Source organism: Triticum urartu, chromosome 4A (genome assembly GCF_056163025.1).
Source record: "Triticum urartu cultivar PI428250 chromosome 4A, HENAU_Tu73, whole genome shotgun sequence".
Lineage (NCBI taxonomy): Eukaryota > Viridiplantae > Streptophyta > Magnoliopsida > Poales > Poaceae > Triticum > Triticum urartu.
This window is the reverse complement of record NC_141876.1, coordinates 607,086,735-607,113,167: the sequence shown is the minus strand read 5'-3', so window position 1 is coordinate 607,113,167 and position 26,433 is coordinate 607,086,735. Positions and strand designations below refer to the sequence as shown.

The 26,433-nt window shown below is 42.4% G+C and overlaps 1 protein-coding gene across 1 annotated transcript; it reads right to left on the bottom strand.

The window, feature by feature from the left end:
- Window positions 1–11,693: 11,693 nt before the first annotated feature.
- LOC125517007 (uncharacterized) lies at window positions 11,694–12,112 on the bottom strand. Its single transcript, XM_087521109.1, has 2 exons — window positions 11,858–12,112; window positions 11,694–11,771 (listed from the first exon to the last, which is right to left on the bottom strand). Exons 1-2 carry the CDS (start codon window positions 12,110–12,112, stop codon window positions 11,694–11,696), a joined length of 333 nt encoding a protein of 110 aa, XP_087377235.1.
- Between the last annotated feature and the right edge of the window lie 14,321 nt (window positions 12,113–26,433).

The following is a 26,433-nucleotide window of genomic DNA, read 5'->3' as shown; positions in this document are numbered from 1 at the left end:
GGTACTCCGGTAAAATGCCGATTTTCACCCGGAATAATTCCGATGTCCAAATATAGGCTTCCAATATATCAATCTTTATGTCTCGACCATTTCGAGACTCCTCGTCATGTCCGTGATCACATCCGGGACTCCGAACTAACTTCGGTACATCAAAATGCATAAACTCATAATAACTGTCATCGTAACGTTAAGCGTGCGGACCCTACGGTTCGAGAACAATGTAGACATGACCGAGACACGTCTCCGGTCAATAACCAATAGCGGGACCTGGATGCCCATATTGGCTCCTACATATTCTACGAAGATCTTTATCGGTCAGACCGCATAACAACATACGTTGTTCCTTTTGTCATCGGTATGTTACTTTCCCGAGATTCGATCGTCGGTATCCAATACCTAGTTCAATCTCGTTACTGGCAAGTCTCTTTACTCGTTCTATAATACATCATCCCGCAACTAACTCATTATTTGCAATACTTGCAAGGCTTATGTAATGTGCATTACCCAGAGAGCCCAGAGATACCTCTCCGACAATCGGAGTGACAAATCCTAATCTCGAAATACGCCAACCCAACATCTACCTTTGGAGACACCTGTAGAGCTCCTTTATAATCACCCAGTTACGTTGTGACGTTTGGTAGCACACAAAGTGTTCCTCCGGTAAACGGGAGTTGCACAATCTCATAGTCATAGGAACATGTATAAGTCATGAAGAAAGCAATAGCAACATACTAAACGATCGGGTGCTAAGCTAATGGAATGGGTCATGTCAATCAGATCATTCAACTAATGATGTGACCTCGCTAATCAAATAACAACTCTTTGTTCATGGTTAGGAAACATAACCATCTTTGATTAACGAGCTAGTCAAGTAGAGGCATACTAGTGACACTTTGTTTGTCTATGTATTCACACATGTATTATGTTTCTGGTTAATACAATTCTAGCATGAATAAACATTTATCATGATATAAGGAAATAAATAATAACTTTATTATTGCCTCTAGGGCATATTTCCTTCACAAAGTTCACAAGGGGCGCGAAAAATATTGAATTTTTCAGCACAATCATCAAGACTTTCTTGCAACAGTTCAGTTTCTAAGTACTTATGGCTCTTGCAATATCTATCTTCCCTATTTGGTGTGTACTTACAAACCCAATGCACTCCACAAAAATTGACATGTTTATAGGAGACATTTTCATCATAACTAGTGCAATCATCATTAGTATCATGTATATTCAAAGAATTCGTACTAACAACATTGCAATCATGCTCATCATTCAAAGATTTAGTGCCAAACATTTTATAGAATTCTTCCTCTAGCACTTGAGCACAATTTTCCTTTCCATCATACTCACGAAAGATATTAAAAAGATGAAGCGTATGAGACAAACTCAATTGCATTTTTTTTTGTAATTTTCTTTTATAAACTAAACTAGTGATAAAACAAGAAACTAAAAGACTCGATTGCAGGATCTAAAGATATACCTTCAAGCGCTAACCTCCCCGGAAACGGCGCCAGAAAAGAGCTTGACGTCTACTACACAACCTTCTTCATGTAGACGTTGTTGGGCCTCCAAGTGAAGAGGTTTGTAGGACCGTAGCAAATTTCCCTCAAGTGGATGACCTAAGGTTTATCAATCCGTAGGAGGCGTAGGATGAAGATGGTATCTCTCAAGCAACCCTGCAACCAAATAACAAAGAGTCTCTTGTGTCCCCAACACACCCAATACAATGGTAAATTGTATAAGTGCACTAGTTCGGCGAAGAGATGGTGATACAAGTGGTATATGGATGATAGATAACATTTTTGTAATCTGAACATATAAAAACAGCAAGGTAACGAATGATAAAAGTGAGCGTAAAAAGTATTGCAATGATAGGAAATAAGGCCTAGGGTTCATACTTTCACTAGTGCAAGTTCCCTCAACAATACTAACATAATTGGATCACATAACTATCCCTCAACATGCAACAAAGAGTCACTCCAAATTCACTAATAGTGGAGAACGAACGAAGAGATTATGGTAGGGTGCGAAACCACCTCAAAGTTATTCTTTCCAATCAATCCGTTGGGCTATTCCTATAAGTGTCACAAACAGCCCTAGAGTTCGTACTAGAATAACACCTTAAGACACACATCAACCAAAACCCTAATGTCACCTAGATACTCCAATGTCACCTCAAGTATCCGCGGGTATGATTATACGATATGCATCACACAATCTCAGATTCATCTATTCAACCAACACATAGGACCTCAAAGAGTGCCCCAAAGTTCTATCGGAGAATCACGATGAAAACGTGTGCCAACCCCTATGCATAGGTTCATGGGCGGAACCCGCAAGTTGATCACCAAAACATACATCAAGTTAATCACGTGGTATCCCATTGTCACCACAGATACACACGGCAATACATACATCAAGTGTTCTCAAATCTTTAAAGACTCAATCCGATAAGATTACTTCAAAGGGGAAACTCAATCCATTACAAGAGAGTAGAGAGGGGAAGAAACACCATAGGATCCAAATATAATAGTAAAGCTCGCGATACATCAAGATCGTACCACCTCAAGAACACGAGAGAGAGAGAGAGAGATCAAACACATAGCTACTGGTACATACCCTCAGCCCCGAGGGAGAACTACTCCCTCCTCGTCATGGAGAGCACCGGGATGATGAAGATGGCCACCGGAGAGGGATTGCCCCCTCCGGCAGGGTGCCGGAACGGGTCTAGATTAGCTTTCGGTGGCTACGGAGGCTTCTGGCGGTGGAACTCCCGATCTAATCTCTGTTCTGGAAGTTTTAGGGTATATGGAGATATATAGGCGGAAGAAGTACGTCGGTGGACCGAAGGGGGGCCATGAGGCAGGGGGCGCGCCCTAGGGGGGGCGCCCCCCACCCTCGTGAGCTCCTCCCTTCTCTCCTGGCGTGGGGTCCAAGTCCATCCGGTAGCTTTCCTTCCAAAAATAACTTCTCCAGTTGATTTCATTCCGTTTCGACTCTGTTTGATATTCCTTTTTTCGAAACACTGAAATAGGCAAAAAAAACAAAAAAATCTGGGCTGGGCCTCTGGTTAATAGGTTAGTCCCAAAAATAATATGAAAGTGGATAATAAAGCCCAATATTGTCCAAAACAGTAGATAATATAGCATGGAGCAATCAAAAATTATAGATACGTTGGAGACATATCAGACTCGAAACAGAACAAGGGTGTTACCAATTGCGGAAGGGCCCCTTTGCGTGCAGGCTTTCATACATAGGGCAGGACCTCCAAGGACAATAACCTCATATATAAAAAAGAAATTGCTTAAGGTTTCGTATGACTTAGCTTTCCTGTCGCCGCATCGGCGTCCTTCACGCTTGCAGGCGGCGTCGTTCCCTTGTCTCTCTTCTTCTTTGGAAGCCATGGCCATGCGGAACAGCTAAGCCGGCCGCTAGACTAGATTCTCACAATTGCGCCCCTACCTGGCGCGCCAAAGATGTCGATGGGAATAGATACCTATGGGATCACAAGAATCCCTTCTACGGTTGCCGGGGCACGGGGTCGTGAGAAGAGCAGGATTAGCAGTCAGCACGAGGATCGTTGATATGTCTCTACCGTATCTATAATTTTTGATTGTTCCATGCCAATATTATTCAACTTTCATATACTTTTTGGCAACTTTTTATATTATTTTTGGGACTAACATATTGATCCAGTGCCCAGTGCCAGTTCCTGTCTGTTGCATCTTTTTGGTTTCGCAGAATATCCATATCAAACGGAGTCCAAACGGGATAAAAACGGACGGAGCTTATTTTTGGAAAATATGGAAAATTCGGAAGGAAAATCTACGCGAACCAGTGCCCTAGGTGGTCACGAGGCAGGGGGCGCCCCCCCCCCCCCACTTAGGGCGCGCCCCCTACTCTCGTGAGACCACCGTAAGGCGATTGGCGCTCTTCTTTTGCCGCAAGAAAGCTAATATTCGGAAGAAAAAAACCACGGCGAAGGTTTCAGGCCAATCGGAGTTACGGATCTCCATGTATACATGAAACGGTGAAACAGAGCCAGGAGAGAACGCAGAAACAGAGAGAGACAGATCCAATCTCGGAGGGGCTCTGGCCTCTCCCACGCCATGGGAGCCAAGGACCAAAGGGGAAACCCTTCTCCCATCTAGGGAGGAGGTCAAGGAAGAAGAAGAAGAAGGGGGCCCTCTCCCCCTTGCTTCCGGTGGCGCCGGAGCGCTGTCGGGGCCATCATCATCACCGCCATCTTCACCAACAACTTCACCGCCATCATCACCAACTCTTCACCCCTCTATGCAACGGTGTAACCTCTCTCTTACCCGCTGTAATCTCTACTTAAACATGGTGCTCAACGCTATATATTATTTCCCAATGATGTATGGCTATCCTATGATGTTTGAGTAGATCTGTTTTGTCCTAATGGCTATTTGATGATCGTGATTGGTTTGAGTTGTATGTTTTATTATTGGTGCTGTCCTATGGTGCTCTCCGTGTCGCGCAAGTGTGAGGGATTCCCGCTGTAGGGTTTGCAATATGCTTATGATTTGCTTATGGTGGGTGGCGTGAGTGACAGAAGCACAGACCCAAGTAAGTAGGTTGTTTGAGTATGGGATAAAGGGGACTTGATGCTTTAATGCTATGGTTGGATTTTACCTTAATGAATCTTTAGTAGTTGCGGATGCTTGCTAGAGTCCCAATCATATAAGTGCATATGATCCAAGTAGACAAAGTTTGTTAGCTTATGCCTCTCCCTCAAATAAAATTGCAATAATGATTACCGGTCTAGTTATCGATTGCCTAGGGACAAATAACTTTCTTGTTGACAAAAGCTCTTTACTAAAACTAATTTAGTTGTGTCTTTATCTAAACAGCCCCTAGCTTTTATTTACGTGTTCTTTACTTTCTTGCAAGCTTACCCAAAAACACCTACAAAGTACTTCTAGTTTCATACTTGTTTCCGGTAAAGCGAACGTCAAGTGTGTGTAGAGTTGTATCGGTGGTCGATAGAACTTGAGGGAATATTTGTTCTACCTTTAGCTCCTCGTTGGGTTCAACACTCTTACTTATCGAAAGAGGCTACAATTGATCCCCTATACTTGTGGGTTATCAAGACCTTTTTCTGGCGCCGTGGCCGGGGAGCAATAGTGTGGGGTGAATATTCTCGTGTGTGCTTGTTTGCTTTATCACTAAGTAATTTTTATTTGCTGTTCTTAGTTGTTTCCTATCTTTAGTTATGGGTAGGAAACGAAAAATACCTAAAAACTTAGTTGTACCTACTGAACCAATGGTTGAAGAACCAATCAAAATCTATCACACTGCTGAAGCTTATTACTTGGATCATCTTCGATCCCTATGTGCTCGTGCTGAAACCCCAACTAGCTTAGTTGAGGGCAAATCTTTAGATGAGCATTCTTGTTATGTGCGACACCGTATATCTCAAAAAGGGAAACTTTTACAGCATCAAATTAATACTATGCAATCCTATGCTTCGAATTTATGCTATTATTATTATTTTACTTGTTGTTCTGAAAACCCTAAGAAACACCTTCCCTACCAATGTGAGTTTAGTGATAATGGAATCGTATCTTTGTATGCTAAAGGTGCTTATAGTTACTATGATGTTCAACAAATTGAAGAATTTGTTGCTTTTAAGGGTGCTTTTGAAATTGCTTCTTTGGTTGAAAAGTATGATGCTACTCTTTACAAATCTGAAAATTTTGCCATACTTGAATATTGTTATGAGAATTATGCTTCTAATGCCTATGTTAAACAATATATTGAGGATTACTCCGCTGCCCAAGAAGAAACTAATATTTTGCAGGAGTCTATGGAAGAAGAAATTGATGAAACTGTGAGCTCATTGGATGAAAAAGATGATGAGGAGAGCGAAGAACAAAAGGAGGAAGAGCGGATTAGCTACCCGTGCCCACCTTCTAATGAGAGTAATTCTTCAATGCATACATTGTTTAAATTCCCTTCGTGCTTACCGAAGGATGATTGCTATGATGACTGTTATGATCCCGCTGATTCTTTTGAAATATCCCTTTTTGATGATGCTTGCTATGCTTGTGGCCAAGATGCCAATATGAATTATGCTTATGGAGATGAACTTGCTATAGTTCCTTATGTTAAACAAGAAATTGTTGCTATTGCACCCACGCATGATAGTCCTATTATCTTTTTGAATTCTCCCAATTACACTATATCGAAGAAGTTTGCACTTATTAAGGATTATATTGATGGGTTGCCTTTTATCGTTGCACATGATGATTTTGATAAATATAATATGCATGTGCTTGCTGCTCCTACTTGCAATTATTATGAGAGAGGAACTATATCTCCACCTCTCTATGTTTCCCACACGATAAAATTGCAAGATAATGTTTATACTATGCATTGGCCTTTACTATGTGTGCATGAATTGTTCTTTTATGACATGCCGATGCATAGGAAGAGAGTTAAACTTCTTCATTACATGATATATGTTGCTTTGTGCTCACTACTAAATTAAAAATCATTGTTAATTAAAATTGGCTTTGATATACCTTGGGATCCGGGTGGATTCATTACTTGAGCACTATATGGTTAGCTTAATGGCTTTAAAGAAAGCGCTGTCAGGGAGACAACCCGGAAGTTTTAGAGAGTCATTTATTTCTGTTGAGTGCTTTTATATAGTTTAAAAACAACAAAAATAAAGAGGGGAACCCAAAACTTTTTCAAAAAGGAAAGCGAAAGTGAGAGAGACAAGCATTGTTGAAGTGGGAGCTAGCCTTGAACTTTGTTAATGCTCACGGCAACTTTGTGGATCTTGATTACAGAAACTTTTCAAAAAAAATAATTATCCCCTTGTACAATTCCATTGTATTATAAAAATAATGTGGTAAGGTTTGCCTTTAGGATGGTTAAAATGCTTGTTGGTTTGTGCGGTGCAGGACAGAAACTTTGGCTGTAGTGCATGATTTTTAGTTTTTTACTGGAACGTCAAATGGTTCTGATTCTTTTTGCACTATCTTTCTGTACAAATTGTTTATTTTTCCTAATTTTGGCATAATGTTTCAACTACCATAAGTATGGTGAATGTTCAGATTGCTACAGACTGTTCTGCTTTAGACAGATTCTGTTTTTGATGCATAGTTTGCTTGTTTTGATGAAACTATCAATTCATACCAGTGGATTAAGCCATGAAAAAGTTATATTACAGTAGACACAATGCAAAAACAAAATATGAATTGGTTTGCAACAGTACTTAGAGTAGTGATTTGCTTTATTATACTAACGGATCTTACCGAGTTTTCTGTTGAAGTTTTGTGTGGATGATGTGTTCGATGATTGAGAAGGGCTCGATGTGAGAAGAAGGAAGAGAGGCAAGAGCTCAAGCTTGGGGATGCCCGAGGCACCCCAAGTAAATATTCAAGGAGACTCAAGCGTCTAAGCTTGGGGATGCTGGGGAGGCATCCCCTCTTTCTTCAACAAATATCGGTATGTTTTCGGATTCTTTTCGTTCATGCGATATGTGCAAGTCTTGGAGCTTCTTTTGCATTTAGGTTTTTATTTTTATTTTTATATACCATGCTGGTATGAGATAGTCCTTGGTTGATTTATAGAATTCTCTTTGCACTTCACTTATATTTTTTGAGTATGGCTTTATAGAATGCTTCATGTGCTTCACTTATATCATTTGAAGTTTGGATTGCCTGTTTCTCTTCACTTAGACAACCGCCATTTGTAGAATGCTCTTTTGCTTCACTTATACTTGTTAGAGCATGGGCATATCTTTTGTAGAAAGAATTAAACTCTCTTGCTTCACTTATATCTATTTAGAGAGATGACAGGAACTGGTCATTCACATGGTTAGTCATAAAATCCTACATAAACTTGTTGATCGCTGAATATGATATGTTTGATTCCTTGCAATAGTTTTGCGATATAAAGGTGGTGATATTAGAGTCATGCTAGTCGAGTAATTGTGAATTGTAGAAATACTTGTGTTGAGGTTTGTGATTCCCGTAGCATGCACGTGTGGTGAACCGTTATGTAACGAAGTCGGAGCATGATTGATTTATTGATTGTCTTCCTTATGAGTGGCGGTCGGGGACGAGCGATGGTCTTTTCCTACCAATCTATCCCCCTAGGAGCATGCGCATAGTACTTTGTTTCGATGACTAATAGATTTTTGTAATAAGTATGTGAGTTCTTTATGACTAATGTTGAGTCCATGGATTATACGCACTCTCACCCTTCCACCATTGCTAGCCTCTCTAGTACTGCGCAACTTTCGCCGGTACCATAAACCCACCATATACCTTCCTCAAAACAGCCACCATACCTACCTATCATGGAATTTCCATAGCCATTCCGAGATATATTGCCATGCAACTTTCATCATCATCATATAAATGACTTGAGCATTCATTGTCATATTGCTTTGCATGATCGTAAGATAGCTAGCATGATGTTTTCATGGCTTGTCCGTTTTTTGATGTCATTGCTACGCTAGATCATTGCACATCCTGGTACACCACCGGAGGCATTCGTATAGAGTCATATCTTTGTTCTAGATATCGAGTTGTAATATTGAGTTGTAAGTAAATAAAAGTGTGATGATCATCATTATTAGAACATTGTCCCATGTGAGGTTATCAAAATAAAAGTGGCCAAAGAAGCTCCCCAAAAAAAGAGAGAGAGGCCAAAGAAGCCTACAAAAAAAACAAAAAAAAAATGAGAGAAAAAAAAGAGAAGGGGCAATGTTACTATCCTTTTACCACATTTGTGCTTCAAAGTAGCACCATGTTCTTCATATAGAGAGTCTCTTGAGTTATCACTTTCATATACTAGTGGGAATTTTAATTATAGAACTTGGCTTGTATATTCCAACGATGGGCTCACTACTAGGGAAAAGCCTAGCAGCAGCGCGGGTTTTAGGCCTATCAGCAGCGCGGGTACCCGCGCTACCAATAAGGCACTACAGCTAATAGTTACTAATAGCGTGGGTTGAAGCCGCGCTACTACTAACAAAGTTAGTAGTAGCGTGTGCCACCCACGCTACTGCTATTTAGTACCCGCGCCACTACTAACAAAATAGTAGCAGCGTGTCCATACTACCAACGCTACTAGTATCCTAAATACTAGTAGCGCGCAGTCTTTTCCCACGCCGCTACTAACTAATTTATAATTAAAAAAATAAAATCCACCAATTCCATTTTATGCATACAGTTCCCAGTAAACACAACAATAGTGAACACTGCTGGGCTCCTATTTCATGGTTAACCGAAAACCGAAGGAAATAAGTCAGCCAAAAAACCTCATTATGCATTGCAACTCACAAATGACCACTTCAAAGAACATGCAAGTATCTATGTCATTAACAATTGCAAACAAAGTTTCTTTTTACTACAGTTGTTGTATGTACTATCACACAGTTCCTCATTCTGTTCTCACTCAATAATAAGAAAAATGAAAAGAAAAGATAGAGATAATCTGCCGCAATTGCACTTCGGTGTCATGGATTCAGTCTGCCGCTTCAACATCTCATTATCCGGTAGCACTCTGTCGCTATCTTCTACCTATGAATAAAAACAGACCTTGTCAGAGAAGCAAATGTGAAACCTTATTACAACATGTATGCTAAGTCGCTAACCCATAGAGACAGCTAGAACAAATGTGGAAACTTCCCATGTTGCCGAGTAAGTATATTAACTAGACAAAGTTAGATGACAGTGAAGCTTAAAGCTGCAGTAAGAGATATTAGATATACACATTTTGAAAATCAACCTCAGAAGTGGATACTCTAGTAGACCTGCAAGAGCAGATATGGTAGTAACCAAAATCCTATAAAGATTCGAGGTTAAAGATTATAAATCCAATTTGTCATTAGCATAAAAATATTAGTTCCATGAAGAAGTTTGTCATGAGATATTTTCTAGTGTTTCTAAGACAGTGACTGAAACATAATGAAAGAAAACACGTTTCTGCATTTTAATTAGGGGGAGCTTTAGTTCTAAAATACTGGAACTGTGACTGAATGGTCATATATACTATTAGAAAAACAGACCAAAATCCCCGCAGAACAAAACAGACCAAAAAAATTAACTTCCTACTTACAGTGGCAAGAAAATCTTATATGAATGTGTTATAATAAATAATGCTAACCATGAAGTCTTCTTCCATATAACAAAGGAACAACATTCTTAATTAAATTTAACCCTGGCAGAATACTTGGTTATCCAGTGCAAAATGGTTGCCTTTTAAACTATGGAACACAAAGAATCATCATTAGCCGTCAATGCAAATCAGCTTCTCTCCATAGAGAAGAGAAGACGTCTTGGTCTCTTGGATGCATGAAGCACACCGTATATGCTAATCTGATCAGAGCATTTTCTTTTTCAATTTAATCTCGCAATGCCAACATCCCAGCCATAGATGTTTTGTTTGTGTACGAATAGTACAATGTTTTCTTTTCAATTTACTGAGCAAAGTTTAAGGTCCATAGGCTCCTTTGTATCCTGTGGAACACAAAATTCTACATTGATTGAACAAATTGACATTTCAACATTCCTAGAGGCATTGTTGCAAACACCTTGCGAGCGAGCTCAGAGCGTGCACCTGCTGCATAGACTAGACTAATCTAATCGCAAGCCGTCCTACTAGTAGCAGTTCAGCAGAAGGATCCTACTAGTTCATCTACTAAACTTACATAAACTAAATCTTACTAGCTCAATCAGAATACTATGGTTTCTACAAAACTGTACTTTTGAGTACTGTGAGGTGTTTGCCTAAACCAACAAAACTGTACATTTGTAGCACTCATTTGCTCATACAATCATTCAAAATTCAGAAGTAGAAATAGAAGCTTATGCAGTTGCCGATCAACTGTAGCTAATATGCAGTTGCCGATCAACTGTAGCTAATGGACTATAGAATTCACTGCTCCTCACTTGTGATAAATTAGGCTAAAAAATTGCATGTTCAATTTTGCATCAACCGAACTTAAGAGAACGGAGAAACCGGACCTTGGGTTGTAGCTCTTGGCGACGTATCTCCCGACACCAGGGTTTATCCGCACAATCCTCCGGATTGAGTCATCGGTATCATTAGCATATCCCACCCACCAACCTACTTGAAAATGTAATTGGCTAGAGTCAAACCCAACAACGCGTGCTGCAGGATGGCATCAAAAGCCCACTTGATGGATTATCTAGTGTTTACAACTTTGGCCATATCTGGAACAGACATGTGTGTATTCTTTTGCATATATATAAAGGATCGAACAACAGAGGAATTATCACTAGCCATGGTTTGTTATTACTTATATTAGGACCAGCGCCTTACTTATATTACACCTCATGGATAGTTGTTCAGCAAACAGAGACCACGCTTTACATGATGATGTCCCCTTTTTGCTGAGATTTTACAAAAACAGGTACTCACATTTGACATAATTTCTCATCTTTAGATGCCAATCCCTTTTGCTGGATGTTTATTATATATACAAAATAGCACAACGGTACACACGCAACTGGGACGATCATGTTTAGGTACAAATATACTTTGCTGGGTATTAAGGAGCACCATGGACTAGAATTCCTAACTGAAGATTCACAAAATCAAGACCAGCATGAAGCTAATTGAGCACTTGGACTGGAACAATGCACTCACACATGGGCGAAAGCTAACGAGGCAAGAGCTTACGACAAGATGTATGTCCAGAACTGCTTGTCCTTCATGTGGCGTGGGCACAGATCATAGCGGACCTTAGCGAGTTCCTGCAGGGATCACAAATTACAGTTTGAGACCTGAGAGCCATCTCTGTCTTGGGCGAAGCGGAGGACGAGATCCGCGGGAGACCTACCTTGGCTCTGGCGAGCACGAGGACGGCGTGCCGCTGCTGCCAGTCCGAGAGCTCGGCCGCTGACTCCGCGGATCCTCCTGCGACAAAGCATAGCACCGCCAGTAATCGAGAGGGAACTAGCAGGGGAGCGGAATCGAGAAGGGAGGAAGGAGGGGGTGCCTTGGTGGAGCTGGAGGGGAACGACTTGAAGGCGTCGGGGGAGAGTGTCCGGAGGAAGTCAAGGAGCTGCGGTGTAACCTCCATCAACACCGCCATCTTCACCAACAACTTCACCGCCATCATCACCAACTCTTCCCCCCTCTATGCAGCGGTGTAACCTCTCTCTTACCCGCTGTAATCTCTACTTAAACATGGTGCTCAACGCTATATATTATTTCCCAATGATGTATGGCTATCCTATGATGTTTGAGTAGATCTGTTTTGTCCTAATGGCTATTTGATGATCGTGATTGGTTTGAGTTGTATGTTTTATTATTGGTGTTGTCCTATGGTGCTCTACGTGTCGCGCAAGCGTGAGGGATTCCCACTGTATGGTTTGCAATATGATTATGATTTGCTTATGGTGGGTGGCGTGAGTGACAGAAGCACAGACCCGAGTAAGTAGGTTGTTTGCGTATGGGATAAAGGGGACTTGATGCTTTAATGCTATGGTTGGGTTTTACCTTAATGAATCTTTAGTAGTTGCGGATGCTTTCTAAAGTTCCAATCATAAGTGCATATGATCCAAGTAGAGAAAGTATATTAGCTTATGCCTCTCCCTCAAATAAAATTGCAATAATGATTACAGGTCTAGTTATCGATTGCCTTGGGACAAATAACTTTCTTGTTGACAAAAGCTCTTTACTAAAAATAATTTAGTCGTGTCTTTATCTAAACAGCCCCTAGCTTTTATTTACGTGCTCTTTACTTTCTTGCAAGCTTACCCAAAAACACCTACAAAGTACTTGTAGTTTCATACTTGTTTCCGGTAAAGCGAACGTCAAGTGTGCGTAGAGTTGTATCGGTGGTTGATAGAACTTGAGGGAATATTTGTTCTACCTTTAGCTCCTCGTTGGGTTCGACACTCTTACTTATCGAAAGAGGCTACAATTGATCCCCTATACTTGTGGGTTATCAATCGTTACCCAGGTTCGGGCCGCGAGGATGCGTAAAACCCTAGTCCTGCTTTGGTGGATGTATTGAGTGTTCTTGGGCTCTCGAACTAGCTACGATGTCTGTTCATTCAAAAGAGCTGAAAGGGGCTGCCACAGTGACACACAGGAGGTGCAAAGGCCTACAGTACTGCGAGTTTATCGCTCGTATTACAGAACAAGACACATTTAATGCATCGCTTAGGTGTCCCTTAGCTTTATCGGGGACGGGAACGAGGCCCGTCCTGTCCGTCGCCGCTCCTCCTCGCTTTGACACGCGCCCAGGCTAGCGATGCATGCAGTGCCATGTAGACAGGCAGGCAGCTGAGGTGGTGCGGTGGTAGGGCCTTCATGAAGGTCCGCACGCCGCCACGCAGCTGCCTGCTGTTTTGGCCTCGAAGTCGCATGTTGCCACGCAGGTGCATGCCCAGCTGGTTTGGCTGGCAGCTGCATGCGAACGGCGGTGGCAGTCTTGGCTGGTACAGGTCTGGCAGTGGCCCTGCATGCCGATGCCCTCGGCAAGGGTCTTGCCGGGGGCCCGGTAAGGGTCTCTGCCGTGGCGTTGCCGTCATCCCCGGCAAGGGTCTTGCCGGGGGCCTTGCAGTCATCCCCGGCAAGGGTCTTGCCGGGGGCCTTGTGGACTTCCTCGGCTAGGATCCTGCCGAGGGTCGCCGTCTTCTGGTCCTCATCTGATCTTCAGTATTCTCTGTCTTCACAAAGATCTGCATGCCACCATGGAGGTGCCTCCCGAGCCCTGGCCCAACGTGGTTGATGGTGTTGGAGACCGTGGGCACAAGGGTGGTGCGCTCTGCTGGTGTTGGGCGAGCTGTCCCGGCAAGGGTCTTGTCGGGGCCGCTGAGGCTGCCCCGGCAAGGGTCTTGTCGGGGGAACCTGCTTCATCCCTCTGCTCTTTGTGCTCTCGGCCTTGGCGTTGTCTTGTTTCCCTTGGTGCTTCGGCTTCTCTCCGGCTTCCCTCCTCTGCCCTGCTAAGTGTGGCCGCGGCGCGTGGCTCTGACCGCCCACGCACAAGTAAAGGGGGGTCAAAAGGAGAGCCCCTACTTTTGTACACCGACAAGGGGCACCCCATAGACACACAAGTTGATCATTGGTATTTACCCGTGTGTGGTGCCCCCCTCCACCATAATCCACCTCGGTAATATCGTAGCGGTGCTTAGGTAAAGCCTTGTTACGGTAGCAACATCATCACCGTCATCACGCCGTCGTGCTGATGAAGCTCTTCCTCGAAGCTCTACTGGATCGTGAGTTCGCGGGACGTCACCGAGCCGAACGTGTGCAGATCGCGGAGGTGTCGTACCTTCGGTGCTAGATCGGTCGATCGTGAAGACGTACGACTACATCAACGCGTTGTCATAACGCTTCCGCTTACGGTCTACGAGGGTACATAGACGATACTCTCCCCTCTCGTTGCTATGCATCACCATGATCTTGCGTGTGCGTGGGAATTTTTTTGAAATTACTACGTTACCCAACAAATTTTTTTAACATGTAAATAATGTAAAGGTTGTGGAAGAAATTTGAGAAGGTTTCATAAAAGTGGCGGCGTACACTGCTTAGGAATTGAAACATCTCCGAGGAAGAACATTAGTTTTCAAATGACATGTGTTATATCTATGAAGGCGAATCAAATATGGCTTCATCGTTTGACCATGAATATTTTCTCTACACTCAACATACATTATTACATCTCCTATGTCAAAAGTTGGCATTTTTTGGATTCGTTTGATATATTTGAGTTATCAAGTTCGTTTCTATGTCAAAAGCTCTGTTGGAAAAGGCAGTGCCTAGGAGGCGCTTAGGCACGCCTAGGCGCTAGGCAATGGCCCAATGCCTCTCCTAGGGCATAAGCAGAAGTCTAGGCAAAGCAAGTAAGAAATTGTCTACCCAAGCGAGAAATCATGCCATATTGCACTGATATGCCAAAAGGGCCATATTCCAATCATAGTAGCTGATCGTTAACGTACTTATATGCCCTAAATTAATAGAATACACATATAATAACCACATATACACTCTAATAGTAAAAATTATATAATCGCCTAGGCTACGCCTAGGGCGCTTAAGCACTGCCTAGGCACTAGGCGAAGGACAACTGCCTCGCTTACGCCTACCGCTTTTTCCAACCTTGGTCAAAAGTATACGAAATAACGGAAAAATGTGTTGAAATATCATATTTGTGTTCATGAGTATATATTTAGGCCTTATCCAAAAAATGAAAATAAATTTCAAACATATCGATTGCCACGACTCGACCAGCTAGATGGATCTTATTGATTCTAAAAGAAATGTAAATGAAGTCACCAAAAGATGAAACTTGGCATGGTGTCATGCTAAATATTATGGGGAAAATTGGGAAGTTTCACAAATATTGGGGCACAAATTGTTTGCAAACTGAAGTATCTCTCTGAGGAAGAACCGTTGTTCCTCCAAGGAATTGGTTTCAACTACCGTACTAGCCTTACTATCCCGGTGTTTGATGTAGTTTTCCACTCTTCCCCATGTGTTGCCTCTTGTTGTACCAATCTTTAGTGCATCGGTTACCAGTGAGTTCTAGAATAGAGGAGGAGACAAGATACAAATCATTATACTGAAATAAATATGTAAAGGAAAATCATACCGTCAATCTTATAGCTACATGTACACGGAGTTGCGAAACTATGCCTTGGTCCTTAGCCCATGTGGATTACTCACACACAACACAATCAAATCGCAGACAAGAGACTGGCGGCAAATGATTAATAGTCATACAATGTTGTTGATTACGACGGGATCTCAATTAGAAGTATTGATCTGATCGATATGGAGATGGTGGATGTGGTGGCTACGGTGGCAAAGGAAGTGTAGATGACGATGACCGCCTTCATAAAATCCTCCTTCTACCTTATATACCGCAGACATGTGTAATAGGGGTTCGGGGATGCTCCAGTGTGATTGGACCTTGGGACAAATAAGAAGTGTGATTGTGTTGACATCGCAAAGGCGGCGGCTTGTGGTACAATTGCCGCGAGCGCTCACGCTCATACCATTGGTCGTCTTATCCTCTGTCAACTCCAGTCGTGACCAATTTTATGTGGAAATGATCATCTCGTCAAGTACATCCCATGCATGACTTGATTTCTACCTAAATATGTCCATTTATGCAAGGATTAAAGTAAACAAGGAGATTCGAACTTCTTTGCAATCATTAGTGAGTAGTACGCAGGCGGAAGCAATAATCGCATAAAATAACTGAGAATATCCTATTTATACAAAGGTTACTTCTCAACATAATATGGGCATTCTTTCTGAACCTTTACCCAAGGGTATGTTGACTTGATGCATTAACTTATAAAAAGGTAACTAGGAATTTGTCTATGTGCTTTGATATTGTTTGATAGTTGTTAACTATAGACAAGGCCTTGCATCGCTTGTTCTACCATGTTTAAGTTAAGGTAGCATTCAAAATAAAATTTATTACTTTTGTTATGCACATACTTGAGGAAGAGCGCGGATTTAGGTTGGGGATGCTGATATGTCTCAGTGGTTTTTTTTTTGTTATGTTCAAGTTTATCTTCATATTTATACATTATTATGATATAATTTTGTATCATTTCTCTATACTAATATATTAAGTGCCAAATTTCAATTGAACTAACTGCCATGTTGTTATATCTTTTATGTGGAAAATAAATATCACAAAGTATATAAATAAAAGTTACACTTTTGGGAATTTTGGAGGAAAAGAGCACTGAGTTAGAAGGGTTGCTAGGGGGTGGCCCATAGGGACCACATGCCCTCCCGATGTGCGCTGGTCCTGAGGCATGCCAAGGGGGCGTATGGGGTCCACGTACACCCTTAGATGGCTTCTTTTGCATATAATACGTTGTTTCTCCCTGAAACACAGGGTATTTTTACCCTAATTTTGTTTGGAGCGGAGATGGCTGCCACCTTTGTTCTTCTTTCCAGATGGTTCGTCCAGAGAGGTGGAATCTTGATCACTGATGTCACCAGCTCCTTCTCCGTCATCACATTCATATTTCCCTCGCTCATGCGCGAGTAATTTTTGAGAGGCACATGGAATGGATGGAAATTTGATGATATCCATCATGTAATAGTTGTTACATTTATCGGGATTCATGTAGTAGTTATTATATTTATCCATTCATTGAGTTGTGCTCCATGGTGTGGAGAAGATTAAGTGTGGAGTTTACCAAGGGCAGAAGACATAGCGTATGTCTGGCCCGTGCGTTGCGTACTCTTGTTTTTTTCATGAGGGTAAGACCATCATGGCTAGTTTTCAGGACCCACCTAGCTAGCACGATAAACCCCGGGGGTGAAACAAACCAGACCAAAGGCTGGTTTTCAGTACCCACCTAGCTAGCACATGGGCACTACATTAGATTCCCTATTACAAAACTCGACACAATTCTTCCCGAACTCACTTAAATCTCGACAACAGTCTTCTAGAATAGGGGTTACAATCATAGAGTATCCTTCATCCTTATTAAGAGATTGAACCGCCATAATACTATCCATGCGTATGAGAATATTGTTCAATCCCAACCGATTGACCGGCTTCAAGCCTTCCTACATACAAGTGAGAGTTTCTGTACTCTATCTACACAACACTGCCGCGATGGAAAATATTTGGAGTGCAAATTCGGAATAGGTAAAAATGTCGGGGAGTGTTATCTCTATTTCAATATGTTGTGCTTGCGGTAGGCTGATGTCGTTCCAGTTTAAGCTATGTTTTGCAGGAAATTTCTGAATGGTAAACAATTCTGTAAATCTGCAATTTATCTGGATTTATCTCGCTGTCATGTGGTGGTAGTACCTACATCCTTAATATACTAAACCTAGCTAGGTTTGTTTTATAAGGTTTTTTTGACTTTTTCCAATCAGTAAAGACCTGGCCAATGGGGACCTGCCACGTTATTTATTGGGGGATCTAGGAGGGTATATCTTCGGGTGGATCTAGGGATTTTGCATGAGATTGGTTCTTCTGGTCAACCAGGCGGCATGGGTAGTGGCTGTTTTTGATTTTCTTTCTGGTACCTGCATGCGCTTTGTCGCCGCTTAGATCTCTATTCCCGGCGTTTCTGGACGCCTCTTGATTCGATCTCTTTCTTTCATGAAGACTACCGTCATTAGGGCTGGACGTCCGAACGGGCTAATGGGCTCGGCTCGGAGCTCGCTCCAGCTCGGCCCGACTCAGCTCGGCCCGAGAGCTAAATAGGCTGAGCCGAGCCATGTGAAATGGGCCCGTTTGCCGACCGAGCCGAGCCTGTTTTGGCCCGGTCCAGCTCGGTGGCTCGTCCGAAGCCGAAACCTAGAACGCGACGCAATCACGCAGCCCAGCAGAGGAGCGCAACCAGCCTAACCCAGCGAGTCGCGTCGTCTCCACTGTCTCCTCCCGCTAGGGTTCGCCGCCGCCGCCCCACGCTTCTCGCCAAGCTATTTCCTGCATGCCACCACGACGCATCCTGCCACCGGCGTCGGCACGCACAAGCGCATCCAGCGGCCGCAGCACACGCACGCATCACCAGCCTGTTGATTGATTCTTGGACACAAGTACAAAACTTGAAGCATGTTGATTGAATCCTGGAGTTGGCTGGATGCACACGTACGAGAGGAAGCAAGATCAACTGCTACGGAGGCTAGCCACCTGCATTCGACGCACCAGACGCCCGACCTCGCCACGCCGGCACGTCTTCGTCGTGCTCCCCTCAACGCCGTCAAGCCAACCTCGCCTGAGGCGCCCGTACGCCCACGCACCCAGCCTCCATAGGCAAAACGAGCTGCTCGGGCTGGACCGAGCCATAGGCAAGACGAGCCGAGCCTCCAGATGCGGGCTCGTTCAACTAGCGAGCCGAGCCGAGCATGGCTCGTTCATGGCGAGCCAAATCCAGGCTCGGACCGAACTCGGCTCGGCTCGGCTCGTGTCCAGCCCTAACCGTCATCACCGCTTCGCCGCCTTATGCTCCTATAAATTCTCCTCTTTCCCATCATGATGCCGGCAACCTACGCCCATCCTCTTCAACCTAAACGCCGGTCCGTGACTCGCCCCTCCAGGCATGATTGTGTATTTCTTCTTCTCGGCCGGCGTCGCGGCCGATGTGGTCGTGCACGCAGGACAGGAAGCACGGCGACCTGCGTCTGTCCGAAGGCGAACCTCAGGCCGCGGAGGCGCACCGTCCCGTTGCTGTTTTCCATGTCTTCACCATCACCATGTACCCATGCGTTGTCGATCTTGACTTTGATCCCACCTTACCCGTCGAAGCCTCCATCTCACGACCTCCCAGGCCACCGGAGCCCTGCAGGCCCGTGTCACCTCGCCATCATCTCGACCTCGTGTTCGCCTACACCGTTAGTGTCTTGCCCTCAAGCGCTACCAGAGCCCTTGGCCCCGCGTCTTGGTACGTGGCGAGGTGCAGCCTTGGCTAGGCTGGAGCCAAAGCCAACAATGGATACAATGGCATCGACTTCTTAGGTGTGTATTTTCTCTGCATGCCTCGAAACTAGCTTAGCTGCATCTTACACGTCCTTGGAGAGTACCGTACTGACGCCATGTAGTCTGCATAGCTGCAAAACTGGGTGAACTGCCAAGCGTTGGAGCTTTTCCTTCTGCGTGTTATGGAACTGAGATTTGTACCGGGACTTGTGGCGTGAGAAGAGATGCTAAGGAGAGAGAACTCAATGCGTTGCTTGCTTCATCCAGGTATATTTGTCACATTATCTTAAATCAGTTCTTACTTCTTAGTGCAGTGCTCGCCTGGTTTTATCTCTTTTGCGGGAATGCTCGCCTGAAAAATTGGAACAGTAATGTTCCTTTCATGCTTCATAGTGATGTTATTAGTGACATTCCTTGCATGATGCCACAATCAGAGGTGGAAGCAGGAGCCGGAGGCTTTGAGAGCATGCTATATCATGGTTATGAACATGTATGGATTAGCAACTGGGATACAGAAGAAATGCCTCGTGAACTGAATCAAGAATGGCCTAATTGGACCTTGCCTTTTCTGTCACTGACAAGGACGATCTGTTGGGCGGCATCAGGCCGTGTGGCACGCCGGTCAAGGAGTTCACCTTTCGCCGTCGCGCTCATAGCATTTGGTATGCTCGGTGTCGTCACCCCGTCTTCATAGCCGTTGTCTGTCCACCGTGTCGTCACCCCAACGTGACACAAATATCTCTCTATTTACTACTTCCTCGTCCAAGGGAGTATCTATCTACCCAGACTTCATCATCGAACAAAAAAGAACCATCTATCCAGCTCGGATTGAAATTTACAGTTGCTTTGTTAGCGAGAGTTGGGTTCTGGACTGGGGAATTCAGAAGGGGTTTCCCCATGTAGGAGCTCGATCAGTTGATGTCGTTGGAGTCATTTGTATTTTGCATCTTTGAGGCAACTTAAACTTTTCATTTCTATTGTTGGTCTGAATAAAAATCTATATGTCTGAAGTTCTCCATGTCTGGCTGAACTGGCTGAGTTTGTTGTTAATTTATGCAGTTCTGTAGATAGACATTTAAGCCATTTCTGTAGGTAGATATTTGGTTATGCAGAATTGCTATATTTAAAATTACTTGTCGTAGAAATGGATTAAAGTGGATGTATTTAGTATTAAAATACGTCTAGGTACATCCATTTCTCCGACAAGTATTTCCGGACGGAGGGAGTACTTGGTTATGCAGAATTGGTGACCATAGAAAAGAGGGATTTAGATATTTTTTGTGTTAATAAATTTGGAGGAAGCGTCCTATTTTTTCACCTTGTAAAAAGTAAGCATAGCTAATTCCAGGCCGTGCATGTTACTAGATAGTGAAGGGTTTTCGTGGTTCTGGACTGGTTGTCCATTTTCCCCCTTTTTTGTCATCATGCCATCATTCATGCTAAAGAATTTTTGTAGTTTTGGACTGGTAGACCATCCCCCCCACCCCCACCCCTTCTTTGCCATCATGCCATCACTATTTACCTACATTACATTCAGATCATGATTTAGGTGAGAGCGTTGTTATTTTGTCGAGTTTTGTAAACATGGAGATACCTTAGAGCTTATTTACCTATCCTCTGGGCTTGGTCTGTTTAGTAACTGTGGGTTCTGCTATGCATTTAAAAGCGGGTTTTTTTATGCCGAACCAGCATAGTACTATCTTTAACTATTACAAGAGAACTATTTATTAAAATTGAGTATTACAAGCAGTTAGTTCTCTCTGTTATCAGAAGCAATGTTTAGTTATCTCCTCTCCGTTAGCAAGTCATTTACATTTGGTCACAGATTTAAAAATTTCACGGATCTAAATGTGAGATTTATTCAACTTTGTTACTCTTCCGGAAAGTCCAGACACTGCTCTTTTTATAGGTTTATCTGAAATGGACGCAAGAAAGCCCAATCCGGAAACAGGAAACTCTTAACATCTTTAGTTATTCTACCCCAATCAGGACAGTCTGCTGTTGTCACCAATGGACAGTCTACTGCTGTCACCAATGAGAAGCTAGCTAATCCTTCTTTCCAAGGAATTTTTTGTTGTATACTCTAGCTAAATATGTTCAGTATAAAAAAACATCATCAGTAAGATTGCACCTGCCTAGAAGCCATTTCGAATAACAGTGTGGTCTTTTAAGTGCTCTAAACGAGCAAGGAATCAGATGTTAAAGTCTGTCTTTGGCTGAATGTACATGCTTTGATTGAAGTATAACTTTTTCATTTTCACTTAATTGGCTCCATATGTTTGATTAAGAAACAATTCAGAGTTAGCATGCTGAAGGAATTTACTATTTGAATGAATAACCGCCACTTTTTTTAAGTCATGTTTGCATGATGTCCAGGTACAAATTGGCAACTGAATGGTTCAATTTTAGTGCAACTTGTACGCCCATGTTTCCTGTGGTCTGTGGCAACCTATGTACTGAAGTCCGTTTCTACAAAGGTACAAAGATTGTCCGACAAAGAACAAAGGTAGAATGGCATATTTATCCTAGAAACTAGGAGTTTTAAATCGTTTTGGGTAATACGAGGTTTTGCCACTATTTTTATGTTGTATTAATCCGAGGGATATCATACATCAAGCCCCAGATAGAAGGGTCTAGGCTGGGCATTTTTGTTGTTGTTGATGGAATAGATCTGTGAGGCAAAAGCATGTGACGATTGACAATAAAGCGAAGAAGTGATGCGGTGGATGAGAAGTCCAATTTTGTAGGTATTGGATACAAATTGTTTATAAAAGGAAATAGAATGTTATTTGGCCCAACTGGACTATCCAGTGATTTTCTGTGTCATGTTCTTCTTCACATGTATCTTATAATTGTTGTGTCTAGAGATGTTGGACTATCCAGTGATTTGTTAAAATACTGTGTGGTCGCGAAGTTCAGACAATGATCTAAACTTTACTTTGCTGGCTCCAATTTCAATTAACTGATCCAACATCTTCTGTTGATTTGTCTGCATTGATTTATTTTCCCCTTCGGGTGCTATGTTCCAGGCGAATGAAAGCATGCCTTAATCAGACAAGCAATTGAGTTTGATTTTTTTTACCGCAACGGCAGGTGCTCTGCCTTGTCATTATAGTAAGGAGAAAAATTATACATCACTGAGAGGTTCAGCAAAAGAAAGCAAAAGAAAAGGGGTCCGGTGCCTTGCTTATTGGCAATGATATATGTTGTTGTATAGTATGTAAATATTCTTATGTTGATGATTTTTCTTGAAAAATAGATTGGCACGTTTAGTTCAATACTCATTTAATTTTGTGTCTTCGGCACTCCATTATTTGTGTATATTGCTTTTTATGTGGGCTAAAATAATCATAACCTTGGAACAATACGGATGCTCTGTGGGCTTGAGAAAATAGAGTGCAATACATGAAGGAAAAGACAATATTTTATTTCTTATGGCAATAAAGTAGATGTTCTGCAGTGTTCTGGTTCGCGCTCCCGCAGGGTTGGTACCCGTGATAAAGTAGTAAATGACTTGACCAAATTCTTGAACTTGGTTGTGTGCTGGTGTTGGGCCAGTATACGGATTGCTGGATCTTTGGTAGCTGGGTGTTGTTGTGCATGTGATACAATCAAATATTTCTTTTGGGCACAGGTGATACAATCAAAGGACCTTCTATTGTGAGTATGTTCGCCTAATTCCTTCATCATGTACGAAAATGCTACTAGTTACTGAAACTGGTCATCGCAATGAGTTAGTTCTCCCACTCCGTGGGCTGCCTTAATCCTACTAGAGCAAAGCATGTTTTGTGCAGAACTTCTACACTATTACACCTTACAGTATTATGATATCTTCCAATAGTTATCAAGCTTTTCTTGTAGTTTCCCAGAACATACTGCTATATAGTTTGATCATTTTACTTAGTATAACTGAGAAACACGTCATTTGGTTTTACATGGATTAGGATTGTGTTAGGAGGAAAAGGAATTTAGATTGTGTTAGCTGGACATGCTTCTCAACAACAGCTTGAATTCGATGGTTTCTGAAAAACCTCTCGAACTGAAGGTGCAGAGTATTGTTCCCAGCTTTTTCTGTAACTAGCACTGCCAATATTTGCATGTTTTCTCTGGAAGATGCAGTTTGTGCTAAACTATATGGTTGATGTAGGTAACTGGCACTGTGGAAAACTACCAATGTAAAGAGCCAGAACAGTGGATTTAGCATGATATTTTGGCATGAAAACTTGCAAGCACCTACAAAGTTTGATCATCTTTGACGCTGCAAAGTTTCAGGTTTTTTTTTATTTTTTCTATTTGTTTTGATTTTGTTGTTCATAGAGGATGAGTAGGCACCCGGGAGCTGTCACACCTTTCTCTTTAATTATTTTATCTATTAGGATTTCAAACATTTTTGTTTTATTTTATGAATAGTAATGTTTCATCTGAACCTGTTAATTTTCTTTGTCATCCTGTTGTGACCTTAAAAATTGTACTCTTAACCAGTTTAGGTCTAACGGTATCGATACTCGCTGCAAGATGATTCACTAGATGAGTATGCATGCCCATACTGTATATGCTTATTTTTTACTCGACGCATTGTGGTATTGATGGTCATCTTCTTTGATATGTGGACGAGTGAATCTAAGTTGAGAGAGTGTGTTGCTTTTTGTCCTAGATCGTTACAACGCCATGTTCAGCTTCAGGGAACAAAAATGTCTCTTCATGGAAGTTGGTTCTGTAACTTCCTGATCTGGGTAGATACATTTTCTGTCATGTTGTAATCTGGACAGTGTGGTTATTTATTTATGTCCATTCTAAGCGCATATGATTGAACAAGATGCTTCTATCTATCAGTTTGTGCCATATTTTCTTTTCATTTGGTTCATATCCCTCTCGGAGGTTATCTTCACCATTCCATTTAGCCTTTTATTTGATTTAAGTAATCACTATTAAACATCTCTCTGCCTGCCACTGTTGACTTTTGAGCTTTGCATTTTTCCCTGCCCTCTTATGGCTCATGAAACTTTTATAATGAGCCATAATATTTTCAACTAACCGGGTTTAACGTCTCAATTGTCTATATCTTTTTTTCTTTTTCTGGACAAATAAAGGTAATAGCATGTTGGCAGCTGTGATCTACTTCCTCAATTTCTAAATATTTGTCTTTCTAGAGATTTCAACAAGTGACTACATACGGAGCGAAATAAGTGAATCTACATTCTAAAATATGTCTATATACATCCTTATGTGGTAGTCCATTTGAAATCTCTAAAAAGATAAATATTTAGGAACGGAGGGAGTAATTACCTAAGTAAAATGCAGGAAAGAAAACTGAATTTCTTACATAACATATCAACAGGCGCGGCGTGTCGCTGCGCCACGCGGGCATGCTAGTTAATTTTCCTACATACAAGTGAGAGTTTGTATACATAATTGCAAAGTAGTAAATACACTGGGAGTCTTAGAACTTGCGCACGGCGGTCAATTTGGTGCACAAACTTGTAAAATAAGTGATTGTGGTCATCGAACTAGCATGGGTGTGCAAATACGGCCACATATGCCGTACGCGGGCATATCCAGTTCTGGCGTGGCATGCCAGCGTGGACAGGGTCCACTGCAGGCACGTGATGTTTTTTTTTACAGAAACACCCTAAAATTTTTAATTACCCACTTTACTGAATATGTTGGCTTGGAAGAATATAGAAAGGGAAAAAAATGGCACCTAAGGTATTTGAATGCCTGACCTCAATGCAAATAGCACACCACACATTGACCACTTGACCATGGAATCGATTGTTGTAAGAACTTTGACAAATATATATTTAATAAATGCTCGCTTAGATCAGCAACAAAGCAATAAATCTATACCCACTAATAAAGGGATTAATATTTCTGACCCACCGCTGACCTCTAAGTGAGAGAAAACGCACCGCCTTTTTACAGTTTTACAGAAAACCTCCTCTTGCTCTTGTGGGGCCATGGTGGAGTGGCTGATGTGCGAGGTGGGCTGTAAACAACGGTCATTGTGTCTCCCACCAAAGCAAGTATTGCTGCAATTATTTTGGTTGATATAAAATTTTACCATAGAGTAGATTTGATGAACAAGAGATAAACAACATACTAATAGAGAAGGGTTGCAAATTAAAGGACAACTACAAGATGTAAATATTTTTTTAAATGGTAAAAGTAAAGAGGGGTGGGTACCTGCTGGAGTGTAGAAGCTCATGTAGGGAAAGATGGTGCCACTGATGCATTCTTCTCCTTGACACAATTTCCTCGTCTGCAGGGACTTAAGACCAATCTCATAGAGGACAAAATTAGGACGGTGTTCTCTATATATGATGGTGAAAAACGATGTCAGTGCCTTCCACAGAGCCACATAAACTTAAACTGGACGACACACGATGTCCAACTGGGAGGAGTGCGTTGACATCAATATCTCGGCGATATGTCCATGCATCAATGGATCCGTCTCCGTCGCACTCACGTCCCTCGAACACATGCCGACGAATCTTCGTGGGGTTTCTAGTTCCACTAGGACCAACCCCAGCCTACCGTCCTCTGGTGCCATAAGAAGAAGATGCCTTGCCGGCACAAGCTTATCCCAGATTGCCACGTCAATTACAGATAGGCACGACGCCCCATGAGTTTATTGTACCGTGAGAAAACAAAAAAAAGAAATAAAGAGAAAAGAAAATAAGGGTACGACAAGAGCCGTTGGCTACAAGTATATTAGTGCGCGTGTTCGTCAAGATTTAATATGATCTATCCTGTGGACGGAATTCCAACAGGCATGCAGAAGGGGCCAGCGTGAACCGATCAAGCGGCGCAAGAGATGCGAACATCCTTTGAAGGAGTAAATAAGCAGGGCAAGAAAACCACGAAATTCATCAAGACACATGAAGCTCATAGCAGAAACCATGAAATTGATTACGACACTGGAAGCACACTGCGGGTTCACATACGGACAGCAGCATGATCAGAGAGTTGGGCTTACTGTCAAAGGCCAATAACAGCAC

What these genes read in the sequence shown, in the direction of transcription:
- LOC125517007 (XM_087521109.1), bottom strand. Translation starts at nt 12,112, where the DNA reads ATGGCGGTGTTGATGGAGGTTACACCGCAGCTCCTTGACTTCCTCCGG. An exon ending in TCGTGCTCGCCAGAGCCAAG is followed by an intron (nt 11,772 to 11,857) that starts GTAGGTCTCCCG and finishes TGATCCCTGCAG; the next exon opens with GAACTCGCTAAGGTCCGCTA.